The following is a 16,250-nucleotide window of genomic DNA, read 5'->3' on the forward strand; positions in this document are numbered from 1 at the left end:
CTGCCCCATACAGTTTTTCCATAAAACTTGTATGATTTTCGGGGTGTGGGGGAATTTATGTATCTAACAAAACAACTGGGGAAATATTATAGTTGTTGGGATGTGAGAAGCCTTCTTCTGTACACGCCAAGCCAAAACTATTTTGTAATTTCATGTTGCCAAAACCCGACAAGATTATAAAGTTTCTTTTTCCTGCCCCTGTGTCTTTGACAGTAATCAGAAAAAGCAGGTGAAGCTTTTCTTGAAATGATAAGAGCAACTTAACCTGCTTAATTTATGAGGTTCTTCCAGAGGAAGCGTGGGATAGAAATGGCCCCTTACCTCTCTCCATGGTGGCGGTGGCGGCCTCAGTGCCTCGTCTCCCCGTGGAACCTCACCGTTTTTCAGTGGCCATTGCTTCTGCTCCCCGGCTGCCGCAGACCCACATGGCAATCCACCAAGCCCACTATTCAAATTGGCCTATCCATGGCGGCTTGAGGGGTTTGGGGAGTGGACTGGAGGGACACAGTCTTCCCTCAGGTACGTTTCCCAGGCGTAAAAGCAAGCCAAGGCTGCAGTGCAGTCATCCAGGAACGTCACCTGTGCAACCCTCCCTTTAGACATTTATGTTGTTTCTTTTAAGCCCCTTTTCTTTCCAGCATAGCGGGCTTTGCTATGGTCTTTGGACGGTTGCCGTATTTGGAGCTGGGAAGGAATTTCCCCTGCACTTCAGGTTTTGCCTTCCCCACAGCACTACGCACAACTTTGGTGGTTTGGGCCTTGGGCAGAATCCTTAGGCTATCTCCTAACCTTGGGGGGGGGTGAAGTGGTGACTCAGCCCCCCTTCCAGCGGCAGCGTTTACAGGGCACCCCATTAGAGGGGTCTTGAAGAAAGACCATAGAGCCTGAAGCGGGTGGGGACTGGGCCATGGAGCTTCCTCAGCACTTAGGGTCAGGCCATCCATGTAAACCTGCATTTTGTGATGGCCCCTTCTCTTCCCCAAGCAGATCCTGTTGTGCCTCAGACCCTGCACTATGGGGCTGAGAGGGATACATGCCCAATGTCTATGCCAAAGATTTGCCTACCTCTGAAATCTATAAAGTTGCGGCCTTTTTAATCCCAGACAGTTGTGATGTCCATTTATTCATATACCCTAGTTAGTCAGACTCCCCAGTGGACAGAGACTCTATCGCTGGGCACACAATGGAATACATGTGCCACAATTTAGTTGGGCTACTGAGAAGGACAGTAAGTGGCAACTTGTATGTTTGGTGTGGAAATGGAACTCAAAAGCATAGCTGTCAACTTTCCCCCTTTTTTAAGGGAAATTCCCTTATTCCGAATAGGATTCCTCGCAAGAAAAGGGAAAAGTTGACAGCTATGCTCAAAAGTAGGCAAGATTTTTCTGAGAAGCAGTCTCTGTCTTCTTAGTCTTTGGGTAGTTAGTTAACTCCTGCTGGCAGAGGCAGCCAACCCTGCAGTGGGCTTTCGAAGTCAAGCTATTGTTTGTATACACGGTAATCTCAGTGAGAGAAATGTCACTTGCTTTTACTGCATGCCACTCTGTGCTGGGCACAAAGTCTTCTGCATGTTGTTTTTTAAAAAATAAAATATACCCCTTTTCATTCATGATAAATCACTTCCCCTGTCTCTGAGAACTAAGTCAGAAATCATGAACGAGAGTTACAGGGAAGAAATGTGATGTAAAGCAGAAAGATGCACTTTATACAGCAGCATTTCAGTGCAGTAGCCATCCCCCTTCTGACTTTGGCATTAATTGCTGCATTACCACTGTCCTGTAAGTCAGCAAAGCTTGGTATATGAGCAAACTCCTCCTCCCTGCTGCTTTCTACAGAGGCTCTCTGTGCACCAAGTACCATCCGGATTGGTAAAGCCACAGGGCATCTTACGGCATAAATGTAGGCTGCATGGTTAAAATCTTGCTGGGGTGAGCTGTACCTTTAACACAGACTATACAAACAAGCCTCTACTGCAACCTTTCGCTGAAAGCTTTAGAGAAATCCATTTCAGCACAGAGGTGCTGCTGCTACTGCTGCTGCTGCTACTGGAACCTCAGATCAGACTTCTGTACCATCTAAGTTGGAAGGGGACTTTCCTGTCTCTGGACTGAAGGAGAGAGAGAGAGGGAGAGAGAGAGAGAGAAGAGCTTCCCTCCTCTTCGGTCAACCATGAGTGACTGTTCGAAGAGATGTAAACATGGAATTGTTAAATTTGCCCAAACCATCTTTAAACTCATCACAGGGACACTCAACAAAGGTAATGAAAGGAATTCTGTCTTCTGTAAACTGTGGGGAATGGGGAACCGCTGTTGCCAGTTGGGGTTTTTATTACGGCTGAAATTAGCCAGGTCCCTTTGGGGACGTTGTTTCCTAGAGTGAAGTCATGTGCAGTGAAGGATGGAAGTGATGCTGGTTAGCCTTACATAACTGTTTGTAACTTTGGAGAGGCAGTTGTGGGCTCTGAGACATTCAGGCTGCAGTGTTTTCATTCATGTTTTTTTGGGGGGAGGTGTTGGTTCTACAAGCAGGTTTTTGTGCAGTTGTAGGAAGTCACTGCTTGCTAGTGTACACAAAATAAAAAGGTTTGGCAAACTGTTCTGCTCTAGTGTCAGATTAGTACAGTATCTTAATAGTGTACTTGATTGAGAATTCGTCTTGTTGCAAGTGGTAGTGTGTGTCTCTAAAAACCTTTAGTTCTAAATCTGGGACATTAGTTATTGCAGGCATTGCTTCAAAAGCTATTATTCTTGCACGCTTGCAGTATCTAGAGTGAAGTGTGAATCAGTTCACTGAATCTGTTTATTTTTAGATGGGTCAAAGCCTTCTCTTTCCTGTTTACCTCCACTTTCTTCTTTCGCTCCCCAGCTACAGAAATGTTCCCTGAATGTATTGAAATCAATGCCTTTTTTCAAAAATCATTTTAAAGAGTGAAATTTTCATTGGCCTTTGTTTGTCTGAACTTTAGGAACAGGGAAAGTGCTTTAATTTTCTTAAGTGTCCTGTGCATTCAGACCTTAACTGCTTCAAATATCTAGTTGAGACTTCTCTAAAGTTTATTGGCTTGAGCCCATTTTAAAAACAGGATCACATGTGTGTTTAATGCAGCTGTTGAGTCTCATTATGGTTACCTGATGAGTTTATTTCAATAAAAGAACATAAAGCTTTAAAAACACATTAGGTGCATTATCAGAAAAATGAAGGAATGTTTCTTGAGAAGTTTGAAACCTCATATGTACTATTTTGGTGTTAGTGGTTGTGGGGGAAATGTGTGTTTGTTTTGGATATTATTTTCCCACAGAAATAACTTATTGTGTACCTGGGGGTGTATGTTAACAGCTGGTGACAAATACCAAGCTATAATGTATTAGCACATCCTCTTCTAGTACAGATTGGGGAATTAATTCATTTGATTCCTTTGTAGTTGTAATGAACAGATTCAAAAATCCAATAATGGCTGGTTCCTCTCGTGATTTCCAAGTCAGTTTATACAAAACATTACGATTTCCATGTTTCTCTACTTATTCTCTTGCTGTTTCATTCCTTCCTTTGTATGAAGACTGTTGAGCATAAGGCCAGCTGAGAGAAATGAAAATCAAACAATTTAAAACTTGTTATAACTATCAGGCGGTGGCAGTTCTTTATCATCACCAAGGTGCCTTTTTATACAGAAACACTGAAAAAAAGTTTGCAGGACAAATACCATGCTGGACAATTGCATGTCAGTGCTGAGAAAAGAAGTGGTGGCATTCTTCCCCCATGGATTCAGGCTTCCAGCACACCAGTGTACTAATTCCTACTTCTATGGTGGAAAGAAGTTGTGTGTATTCTTAAAACTTTAAACTTGGTGATTTCTCCCCGCCCCCTTTTTTGTCCTTCAGTGAAGCTGGTCTCTTTCTGAATGTCAGGTGTGCCAGCCACCTAGGGGAAAGGTTTCGGGAGACACTTGGACAAGACACTCTCATTGGGCCCCCTTTTCCTTACCACTGCAAACTGCATGATAGCCCTCCCCTCTAAGCACAACTGCCCTGAGAGAGAACAGAAGGCACAGGCAGGATGCTGCTTCATCTTCTCACAGATATCACTGTTGGGGTGCTTAGAGAGGGTAGGTATAACCACAAGGTTCAGGAATTCTCAGCGGACTCCTTGAAGAGATATGGGTCTTTCAAAGTGCCAGATGATGCCTTGGGCAAGAAGACCCAAGAATCATCGCTGCATTATGGTTCCAAACAATTGATTTAATGCAATTTTTGCAGATTGATCATTAGACCAGCAACCTCCGTGCTCACCTTTGATCTCTTCAAAAAAATGAGGAAATGTGTCATTCAACACTAACAAAATTAGGATAAATTTAGTATCCCTGAGGAAAAAAGGTGAAGGAGAAGCATAGTTGGCAATAGAGTGCAAAGGTCAATTTATTATACAGTATGTGATTATGTATATGGATTATGCAATAAATTCAAGCAGACAGTGTGTGTGTGTGTGTGTGTGTGTGTGTGTGTGGCCTGAGCCTAAGATATTTACTGTGAAGTTCCCATGAGTTAAATGATGTGTGCTGCCTAGTAAATGTACTGATAACTACAATTCTAATATCTTAGAAGTATATAAAGGGATGTGGAGGATGCAGAACTACTTCAGATTGATTTTGGGATATTGGTGTATTGAGACTACAATGGAGTTTGTGCTACAATGGAGTTTGTGCTAATGATTATGGTTCCCCTGAAAACAATATTGGTAATAGTTGTGTGTGTGTGTGCATCAATCGCCTCAGGTGTCAGTTGTGTGTGAGAGAGAGATGATTAAGTGTGTATACAGAGAGAGGGAGAGACAGAGGGAGAGAGATGGATGCCTGTACACACACTGAGACAGAGAACCACAGTTCCCACAGATATCTGATCTGGTAAGAGGAAATGACTATTACACCAAGACAAATAAAGGGTATAACAATGGTCTTGCTTCTGAATTAAACACCCCTGTTGAAGCTCCAACCTGCTGGGCTTCTGCACATGAGTTCTTGTAATGAATTTATAGATTATGCTTCACATTGGTCATGCATGAGTGTGAGACCCTCTAACCAGTACAAATGACTAGAAAATGTATGTTGCTTTATAACACTGGAATCATGGTCCCTTTGCTCATCTCTGAAATGATGATGTGTGCTCTGACTTAGTCATTTCTGTTTTCTGGCAACATCCAACTTCAAAGCTGCAAACATTAGATGTTTGTGGTCTCCAAGGAATCAAACTTTTGAAACTTTAATCATGTCTTTTCTTTTGCAGCATGACTTTCAGACTGGAAGATGCAGACTTAGGAAGGCATAAACAGTAGGAACAAGTTGATTTTAAAATGTCTCTCAAGTATCTGATGTAATTAAAATCGAACATTCTCATATAATAAGTTAGGAAACTAAAAAGTCAAATAAACACTTATTTAATGGATTAAACATCTTGAAGAGAAAAGCAGCCCTGGGTATAAGATGGCATTACAATTAACTAACTGTGATTACCTGGTGTGATGAGAACTGTATGTTCCAGAAAATGTTTCTTCTTCAGATACTTAGGATATTCTGTTTATTTACACTAAACTGATTGCTCCTGGATATAATGAAGATCCAAAGAGATCTGTACCATCCCCACCCACCTACCCTCTTCACCCCAGTGGTACAGACATGTTTTTCCACATTGTCTCTTTCAAGCACAAATTGTACAAAAATAGTAAAAATCGCTCAAACCACAGTATGATATGCCATACTTTCAGTCAACATTCTATGAGATCCATTGCTGGTTTTAATGCTATGGCTTGTAAAAGTTGAGGTTAAGAGCTGCAAATCCTAGAGCCCAAGTAAATGGACTGCTGTTCTTATACAGATTACTTGCAGTCCATGACTGCATGTGTTGGTGTGCATGCTGTACACCAATGCTCGTTGGAGCCCCAATTCCTACTGCAGACCCTCTGGGAAGTGGCATTTGATGTGGTGTAAAGCGCTGCAGCTGGAAGGGAAATGTCATCTGCTGTCAGGGATCAGTATTTTCAGGTATGTGCTGAAGGGAACTCCAAAAGCTACTTGGCTGCTCTGCCTCTCCTCCCAGCTGTCTGTTCACTGCCATAATCAAGTGAGGAGAACGAGGGCAAACTTGCTTCAGGAAAAGTGAACAAGCAGCAGCATTAACAGCAGTGATAAGGAGGGGGTGCTCAGGGCTTTGGTTGCAAGTGGAGGACACCCATCAGTCTAGAAGTGAATAATCCTTCCAAGGATCTCTTCCTTGAACCAATACTACTATGGAAAATAGGTAGTCCTGTTTCTGACTCCTGCATTGTGGCTCATAAAAGTGGGGGAGAAATATGCATTCTTTGCATTAGGAAGGGTTTTTGGAATTTGTAACTCATCAGTGCCCTATATGCAGATGCAACAGGCCTGTGCATGAGCCACCACCTCTTGGAAGTCCGCAGCAGATGTGTGTAGAGCCCACTCCCCATAAATGCATAACCAGTAATTGAAATATGTACCAGTACCTGGGCCAAGGTCTAGGATATTCTGGCCATTATTTATTTAGTATTGTTTAAAAAGAAAAAGGTCCATAAAAGTACCCAAGGTTGATAATTCAAAAGAGATTGTTTGTATAATGTAATAAGAGCAGAGAGCTATTTAGTTGATGACTCATCTGGGATCTTCTTTCTCAAAGTTGGAGAAGTTGCTGTAGCTTAAGTAACCTGCACTCTTTCTTTGCTCCTGAAAGTCCTTGTTAAAGCTACCACTTCAAGATCAATGCATGGGATTTTTTGTGTGTATGTTTAGTTTCTATTATGCATTCTAAGTTTCTGGCAGCTGGTAATTTTTGCCTACTTTTCATTTTAATTGCCTAATTATCTGCTCCGGTGAAATAAAGCCCTCCCAGTCTTTTCATCTACTCTTCCCCTCCCCCTCCCACCCGGCGAACAGATGAGCTGTGTAATATTTACAAACGTAATAATATAATTAACAGCATATAATGTCTGAATTAATTTTATAATGTTTGCTGCCTTCATGCTTGTGGTGATAAGGGATGTTCTTTGTACTTGTGTAACAAATACGATTGATCTCTACTAAGTATAACAGAGGAACTGTGATATGTAATCTGTATGGCCAATGTACAGTATTCCTATAAAATATCCTATAAAATATCCAGTCTATACAAGTATGTAACTGCTGCTGTGTTTTCCTAGTAAGCCAAAGGAAGTAACTGCAGATGTGATGAGAACATCAGCAGGAATCAGTGATAGTGGAAGCATATTTTTGCTTTATCTCAGTCAGGACAGTGATCCAATGTAGAATTTGGCACTTTATTGGCATAATCTGAAACTCCTCCTTCTATGAAAGGCAATACTGTTTGACAAACAGGTAGGACAAACAACTGCGGAAGTGAGAGCTGGACCATAAAGAAGGCTGATCGCCGAAGAATTGATGCTTTTGAATTATGGTGCTTTAGGACAGTGTTTCCCAACCTTGTGCCTCCAGCTGTTTTTGGACTACAATTCCCATCATCCCTTGCCACTGGTCTTGCTAGTCAGGGATGATGGGAGTTGTAGTTCAAAAACAGCTGGAGGCACAAGGTTGGGAAACACTGCTTTAGGAGACTCTTGAGAGTCCCATGGACTGCAAGAAGATCAAACCGAGTCTCCATTCTGAAGGAAATCAGCCCTGAATGCTCACTGGAAGGACAAATCGTGAAGCTGAGGCTCCAGTACTTTGGCCACCTCATGAGAAGAGAAGACTCCCTGGAAAAGACCCTGATGTTGGGAAAGATGGAGGGCACAAGGAGAAGGGGGCGACAGAGGACGAGATGGTTGGATAGTGTTTTCGAGGTTACCAGCATGAGTTTGACCAAACTGCAGGAGGCAGTGGAGGACAGAGGTGCCTGGCGTTCTCTGGTCCATGGGGTCACGAAGAGTCGGACACGACTAAACGACTAAACAACAACAACAACATGATCAACTGCATTCAGGGAGCTTTTAGCATTTCTATATTGCAATTGTAATAAAGTGTATTTATATATTTATTGGATTAATATTCCCCCCCATAGCCAAAAAGACTCTCAGAGCAGCTTCCAAAAATCAGCAAGAAGATGGTCAAAATTTAATCATGACACATGAGGAGAAAGCAAGTTCAAGCATATGGTATTCAAGTTACAGTTGATATAAACAGCAGTTCATCTCTGGAAGCACTCTTTTCTCTCTCTCACTTCAATCCCCTAGTCAACATCCAACATCCAAGTGCAATGCCCATGTCATGAGGACAAAAAAGATCCTGCCACGCAGTTCTTCCCTCAGACTAAATGGCTTTCAGCATGTTTTATGAGCTGCCTTATGCAGTGTTAATTCTGATGATAGTCGGTCTCTTGGGCAAAATTCTTTTAGAAGCTTGCCACCTGATTTCCTTGAAGTGGAGGTGCTGTGAATATAACCTTTTAAATAAAGAAGATATTTGTCCACGGAAAGAGAATAACCCTCTGGGTGCACTCACAACTACCAGCAGCCCCAGCTGGCAGGACCAATGTACAGGAATGGTGGAAATTGTAGGCCTAGAACAGCGATGTCCAACAGGTCGACTGGTTGATCCCCGAGTGATCGTGGTCAGTCGTGGTCGATTGCGGCTCACTTCCAATCTCCGGTAGCAGAAAGCATTGTTTTGAAAGTCTCCTCCCCCTGCCGTCCTCGCTCTGCCCGTTTGTTACATGCATTGGGCGGTCGTTAGCGCTACTAAGCTTTCGTATATTTTGCTGAGTACGTTTGTTAATAGTGCTATTAATAGTTAATAGTGCTGTTGCTATTGAGCGTTTATTGTCCCCCCTCCCCCCCAAAAGAAGCTCTGGAACTTTTGCCTCCTGTAAAAAAAAGCTCCACAACTGAAGCCTCCCCTCCAAAAAAAGCTAAACAACTTGCCCCACCCCCAAGCTCAACAGCTTTGAATCCTCCCCTAAAAAAAGCTCAGCAACTTTAACCTCCCCTACAAAGAGCTCAACAACCTTGGCCTTCGGCCCTCATTACAATGGGTAGATCACTGTCTCTAGGGAGTTGGACGTGCCTGGCCTAGAGCATCTGAAGGCCTGTTGGTTTCTTATCCCTGTTGTAAAGAATGTGATACTGCTCCATCCTTGGCTGCAGGCTTCTTCTCTTACCCTATCAATATTCATCTTGTGTTGGGGGGCCACCAGGTGGCGCGTTGGAAGATGGCCGACAATAACATCTCTCTGACCCATACGAGGTAATTAAGGGGCTGCTATGGTAGGTATGCAGTCTTCCTACCCGCCAGGAGACGGGGGGCGCTGCCTTGCCAGTGGTGTTCACAATGCACCCCCTGATCCGAGAGATGGGGGTGCCGAACACTTGGCACGAGCCCTCGGTGAAGTCAGATCTTCCTGACGCCAATTCCAATTAGCGCGTGCTGGTTAGCTTCAGCTCGGAATTATAACTGGAAACATATGATTGGAATGAAGCTGAAGCACATACATCAAGTAATGTTCGAGAGATAAGACTGCTGATTAATGGATCTCTGTGACCGGGAGTGACGGATGGATAAGTAAATCTTCTGATGAATCACCACTAGGAGACTGTATGTTTGGAATGAAGGGGGGGTGGAGGAAAAAACTTTTTTTTTCTTTGCACGATGTGATATTAATAACCCTTCACCCCAGATAGAAATAAGATCGTTGCATTTTTATTAATCACAAGCAGGAATTCAAGAACTGTGTGGGATGGATTATAACAGGAGAGAGGATTGGTGAACGGTGAGAAAGAGGAAAATTTTTATGACGCAGTTAAAAAATGGCGTCTCACCAAGACAGGCTTGCCGGAGAAAGAAGGACAGGGGGAGGAGAATCAGGATCGTTCGAAAGAGAAGGAATGTTGGAACGCAAGCTTGACCTGACCGAGCCTCCTGATTCATTTGATTTATTTGGCAAGCCTGAGAAAAGTAAAGGACAGACCGAAGATTTTTATTTTTTTTTATGGAAGCGTTGAACAGAGGCTGTCCCTAAGCGATATGATCTTTGAAGTGTACAAAACCCACACAGAGGATGCCTGTTTTCAGTCTGCTTGTGAAAATTATCAGAGATTGCAAAATAAGGAATATACGATAACAACAAGAAGAGAAAGAAAGTAATAAAGGACTATCTGGATTGAACTGGATAGAACTGTCTAATTAAAGCAGTAATATAAGTGATGTTTGGACTCGTTCGGAGTTTTGGACTCGTGCGGAGCTTCATGTATGGGTACCCCCCAACAAAATTTAAAATTTGGCTGTATAATTTGGAAGTAATGTGATTTGGATAATGTGATGTGATTGGCCTGTTAATAATTTTTTTTTTTAAAAAAAATCATCTTGTGTTTATCTCTTTTCACCTGTCTCTTATGTCATGGAGAATGGCAGTGGTAGTATGGTATGGGCTGTTTCCTGAATGGACTGGTTTATATTAGATATTTTACTGTGTAAGAGCCAGGTGTGGTTGATACAGCCACATTAAATGTCGGTCTACAGCTGTTAGCACAGTTCCAGATTTTTTAAATGGATACAGGCAGAAAACACATCAGGATTATAAGTCCGTGTTCTCCTTGAAATGAATATTCATGGAGTGTTTCCACTTGGGAAGTTTAAATTCACATAGAATTACAAATCTACCCTTACTCTCATTTTTCAGTAAGCTTCTAATTTTGTTGTGTTGCCAGTTTTCTAATATTTTCCTTTCCAAGGAAAGAGGATGGACTACATCAACTGCTGATAACTTAAGTAGTTACGAGATTTAAAGTAAGAATGATTAATGGTAACTCTCTAAATGGGAGGCACGGTACAGTAGCTTTTCAGAAGAGTGGTGAAAAGACCAATGCAGCTAAGCATTGCCGAGGTGCTAATACATATTGCCCAAAATAGCTGAAATCCTGCAAAGAGTGATGTGTTATAAAATTGCATTTCAAAAGTTGATACTTTATAGTCAGCGTTTATCATTAACGTAGCTTTGCACTTGGATTATTCTGAATAAGATGTTGCCTCTGAATAATTATTATTCTGTGTAAGATGTTTCCTCTGGGCTAAGTTGCACAACATTACATTCACACTGTGAGAAGCTCAGGGTTATATCTCCTCTTTATAATCACAACAACTCTGACAGTCTCTGACAGAAACTCAAGTCTCCTGAAACCTGAGCCACTACATTGTGCTGGTTTTTGATGTGATCACCTCCCATCATTCTCAGATGTTTGCTGCATGCTGGAAAATAAAACTAGGTAATTGTGGTTGCAGTTTAGGAGGGCAGTTCTTTATCTTGTCCTGGTTAAGGAGTTATATTCTGCTGTTCTTGATTGCTCAGATCACAAATTATAGTTTCTGCTTGAACTGGGGGTAGCTAAATTGCAAGGCGCTGAAATTTATGGTGTGCACTCTTATACTGTCTGGTGTCCTTATTATGAAAAGGGATAAACTCATATGACTGTTGGAATTCTAGCCCGTCTCAGAGGTATGTGCCTATCTGTTCAGGCACCGGCTGAATTCCTTAGACCTCCCTCCGGCGACTCCCGGCAGGAAACAACATACTCAAGGTCCGTTCCGGCGATTTTCCTCAGGCTGTGAGGAAAACACACCAACTGCTCCTCTCTCCCCTTTGGTGTCCCCAGGGAGGGGAAAGAAGCAGACAGAAATCTATTTACATCTTTTATTCCTGTCTTTTACTTCAGTACAGAGAAAACATGTCTGCACTCATCAGCAGTTAGAATAAACTCCACCTCCACCCATGTACATCCTGTACAGGTCATATGACAAACCCACTGAGCTAACATCCGGTGCTCAGTACAGATTGGACTGCCCCTTTGTTCCCATGGCAACAGTCACAAACTTCCTGTTTGGCTTTCCAGCCACAAGCAGCAGACTTGGCTGCTATAGCCTTTGCTTGCTGTCGCATTGGTGCTTTAGAATAACATACTCCCCCTAAAGTATCAATGCGTGCTGCGAGCAAAGCGTCATCCAGAGAAGAAAACAAACAGTTGTTATACTTATAACATTTCCCTGTTGTTTCAGTTCCACCCTTGGAACTACCCGCCACTGGTTTTACCAATGTACCTCTCTGGTTGTGTGACTTCCAAGGAATGAGTGCTTCTGCATTACCTTGGTTATTTACAACAGCAACACATAAGTTAGCAAACTCTTGTGAATACCTCTTGGGTGGTACACTCTTTGTTGCTCTCTCAGACCTACGTAAGAGGTGCTGCTCTCCCTTGCTTTCTGGTTCAGCCTGTGAACTCTCTGGAGAACCAGTACTAAGCTTAATCAGTGGTTCATCCTCCTCTTCTGAGGATCTAGTCATTATCTGAGATTTCCTCTCAATGACTGTGACAACTGAGCTGTCTGAGCTATCGCTGTCATCATCAGTACTACTGAACTCAATAAGATCAAACTCATCATCATCATCTGTGGGAAATGTGTGAACAATCACTCTCTCCTGTTCAGGAGCACTTTCTAGAAATTTTGTGAGAATCACCTTTCCAGATTCAGACAAAATTACTCTGTAGAGACCCTTTTCATAACCCACAAAAATGCCTCTGGCATTCTTTACTCCACCTGGAGCTTCTGTTCTCACATGAGACCCAAAAACCTTGAAATGGGCAACAGAAGGTTTTCTGTGGAACAGTTTCTCAAAAGGAGAACTTCCCAACTCTTTTGAAAACTTTCTCAACCACGTGTAACAATATGACATTAGTGACTCAGCCCAGTACTCATGTGGCAGATGTGAACTAAGCAATTGCACATGCATTCCCTTTTGCAATTCTTTGTTCACCCTACTACAGACACATTTGTTCCAAGCTTCTTCGGAACTAGCCATTTTGTGTCTTATCCCTTTCTTCTTCAGGAACCTCTGGAAAACCTGTAAAAGAAAAATTGGCTTCTCATCTGTGCAAAGACAATCTATGTCAGCATCATGCATATTTTTAACCTTGTCACAAAACTCTTTAAACCTTTCTAAGGCTTCTTTCGGTCTCTCCAAAAGATAAATCCAGACAAAACCTGTAAAAGAATCAACACATATTAGGTAATACTTTGCATTGCCTCTAGATGGTGCAAAAGGACCAATCACATCAGCATACACCCGCTGAAATGCCTTGTTGACCCTCGAGGTCACCTTCTTGGTGTTCTCCTTGGCTACACCTGCAAAAGAAATCATGTTAGAATCACAAGAATTACATTTCATTTCATCCTCCTTTGATCAAAAGTCAACAAATACAGTCCATCTTTCTCTTTGGCAGAAAGATACAGCTCTCCATCTTTGTAGATCTCGCAGTTCTCAGCATCATAGGACAGTTTTAGTCCCTTCTTGGCAATCTGCGAAACACTGAGCAGATTAAACTTCAAATCTGGAACCAAGTAAACATTGCTTATAGTCAAGTTCAGACTTTTAAGATACACAGTTCCAATTCCGGTCGCTTCCAGCTTTTGACCGTTGGCTAGTTGCACAGCGAAGCTTTGTTTCTCAAACGTAGAAAATAGTCCTCTGTGTCGACACATATGCTGCGTGCATCCGGTGTCTAGGATAAAGAAGTTTCCCACCTCTGGTGTGGCTTTTAGCGACATCAAAGCCTTTGCAGTCTTTGCCTTTGGCTTGGTGTGACCTTTGTCTGACGCCTCAGACTTTGTGGAGCTCGCCTTAGCTCCTCTGTTCTTACGTGGCTTCTTGCAGTTCCGCTGAAGATGCCCAGTTTGGTCACAATTGTAGCATTGGACAACGTTCAAAGCTACAGCGTTTTCTCCAGTAGCAACAGCAGTAGGGGCGTTAGAACTCCGTTCTTGGCTCCCCCTGTCCTTGACTTCCAGGGCGGCAAGTCTGTCCTGTTCATTCAGAACCACGGCAAAGACCCTCTCCGAAGTCAAATCCGCTGCTGGGAGAGACCCCAGCTGACTGGCAACTGTTTTGTAAGTCCGATTCAGGCTGTTGATCACCATGAAGCAAAACACTTCCTCCTGCAGACGGAAATTACGTTCCACCATCTGCTGACGCAGAAATTTCATTTCCGTCAGGTGCGCTTGAACATCTCCATCAGGCGCAAGCCTCAGGTTGGTCAGCTTCTCAAAATACAGCAACGCTGAAGAACCTGCATCTCTCTGATGTGTCCTTCTCAGCGTGTCCCAAACATGTTTCGCGTGGTCTAAATCTTGTATGTGGATCAACTGCGAATCTGACACGCACAGAAGTATAGCAGTTCTGGCCTTTACATCCTGTGACTCCCAAGCACGCGTTGGTGCTGCTGGAATGGGATTTTCAATCACCCCAAACAGTCTCTGATTCTGCAGCAGGGCCTTCATCTTAATAGACCAAGATGCATAATTGTCACTGGTCAAAAGGGGCGGAGAAGGCAAAGCTCCCTTCTTTGTATCCATCTTGAGTCCTTGCATTGACTCTCAAACACAAGCCTCTAAAATCCAATAGCTGGCTTGTTTACACTCTGTGCACCTGGCAGCTCTCAACGCTGGCTGCGTTGGAAATTTCCAAGAGCTCTTCAGACTGTGAAGACAAAACATTCCATTTTAACTTTCACTTCTCCTCTCTGAGGCATGGCCTTCGCTGAAGGGCGTCGCTTAGCAACAGCATTCCTTCCCTTGAACAGGATTAACCACAGGAATGTTTGGAATGCGGTTTCTCTTTTGACTGGAGCTGTTTTACCCAAACGCTGCTCCCCGTGAAGCAGAGAATAACACAATCTGCATTCACTCTTCTAAGCCCGAAAATCTCATACCTGGGCTCCGTTGCTTGGCTTTCAGATTCCTCTGGTCAGCTTCTGGCTGCAGAGAATCAGCCTTCTCACCTCAGGCTTCCATGGAGGCCACTTCTTGATGCAGAGGTCGATGAAAACAGCAACCGGCCTCTGCTACCACTGTTGGAATTCTAGCCCGTCTCAGAGGTATGTGCCTATCTGTTCAGGCACCGGCTGAATTCCTTAGACCTCCCTCCGGCGACTCCCGGCAGGAAACAACATACTCAAGGTCCGTTCCGGCGATTTTCCTCAGGCTGTGAGGAAAACACACCAACTGCTCCTCTCTCCCCTTTGGTGTCCCCAGGGAGGGGAAAGAAGCAGACAGAAATCTATTTACATCTTTTATTCCTGTCTTTTACTTCAGTACAGAGAAAACATGTCTGCACTCATCAGCAGTTAGAATAAACTCCACCTCCACCCATGTACATCCTGTACAGGTCATATGACAAACCCACTGAGCTAACATCCGGTGCTCAGTACAGATTGGACTGCCCCTTTGTTCCCATGGCAACAGTCACAAACTTCCTGTTTGGCTTTCCAGCCACAAGCAGCAGACTTGGCTGCTATAGCCTTTGCTTGCTGCCGCATTGGTGCTTTAGAATAACAATGACAAACACTAGGATCCTTAGAGGAAGGCTGCCATGTTGTTAGCAGAAAAATTGGAAGAAGATTGGGCTTTTCCCACTGTTGGTCTTTGCTGTTGTTGTTACATTTGTATTACAGTGATGAACAGTGTCTATGTATCACTGTTAAAACATAGCTTTTTAGGCTGCTTTTCCCCTTGTTTTTGACTGGATGACTGAAGAAATGGCAACTGCAGAAGACAATTTGATACAGGCAATTTGAACTATATTGGCATATACTCAGCTTTAATTTCTCCTGTCCCCCCACAGGCCTTATTTCAGATGACTGACCACTTTGAAACGGAGCTACAAATAGGCTTCATGGAGCTGTGAGGTCCAACACTTCTTTTCATGCTGTTCTTGATTTTTTTTCTCCTCTTGAAAAGAGCCTTGCTTCCTTTCAATGATGCAAACACTTTTCTGGCTTCCTTAATTGGCCTCGCATTTGTGCCAGCCTGAATTTGTTTGAACTATTGGCAGCACTGAGTTCCATTGATCATCATGCACTCTACTCCATCCTTGTGTGCTTGCCTGCTTCCAGTCCTGGATTTAGTTCTGCTGCTTCATCTTAGCATTTTTGCTGCTGAGAGGTGTTCTGTTTATTTTGCATCTAAGCCCCAACTAAGACAATGGGAATCCGAAATGATTCAGTTTTGTTTTTAAAACACACATTAAATGAACTGCTTATGCAGTATTATGCTGATATGTTGTGACTGTATTCTGCTGGAGTTTGCACAAATGAGATTTGTCTTTCCATTAAAAAAGATAAAAATAATACCTTTCTTTACTTGGGAACAAATGTTGTGAGCAGCATAAAGAGCAAGTTACATAAAGGTACTAAATTATTATTATTTATTTAAA

General features: G+C 42.9%; 1 protein-coding gene across 6 annotated transcripts in view; it reads left to right on the forward strand.

The window, feature by feature from the left end:
- Nucleotides 1-16,250, forward strand: part of LOC309363121 (A-type potassium channel modulatory protein KCNIP1) — a 552,464-nt gene that overhangs the window by 84,806 nt on the left and 451,408 nt on the right. Inside the window, exon 1 of one of the 6 annotated variants that reach the window (XM_081899213.1) lies at nucleotides 1,991-2,257. The exons of the other annotated variants lie outside the window; for them this stretch is intronic. Coding sequence (XP_081755339.1) covers nucleotides 2,170-2,257 — 88 coding nt within the window. The 5' untranslated portion in view covers nucleotides 1,991-2,169. Of the gene's footprint in view, nucleotides 1-1,990; nucleotides 2,258-16,250 lie in introns of those variants that run through there. 6 annotated transcript variants of the gene reach the window in all.

This window comes from Podarcis melisellensis (assembly GCF_964234715.1).
Source record: "Podarcis melisellensis genome assembly, chromosome: 2".
Taxonomy (NCBI): domain Eukaryota; kingdom Metazoa; phylum Chordata; class Lepidosauria; order Squamata; family Lacertidae; genus Podarcis; species Podarcis melisellensis.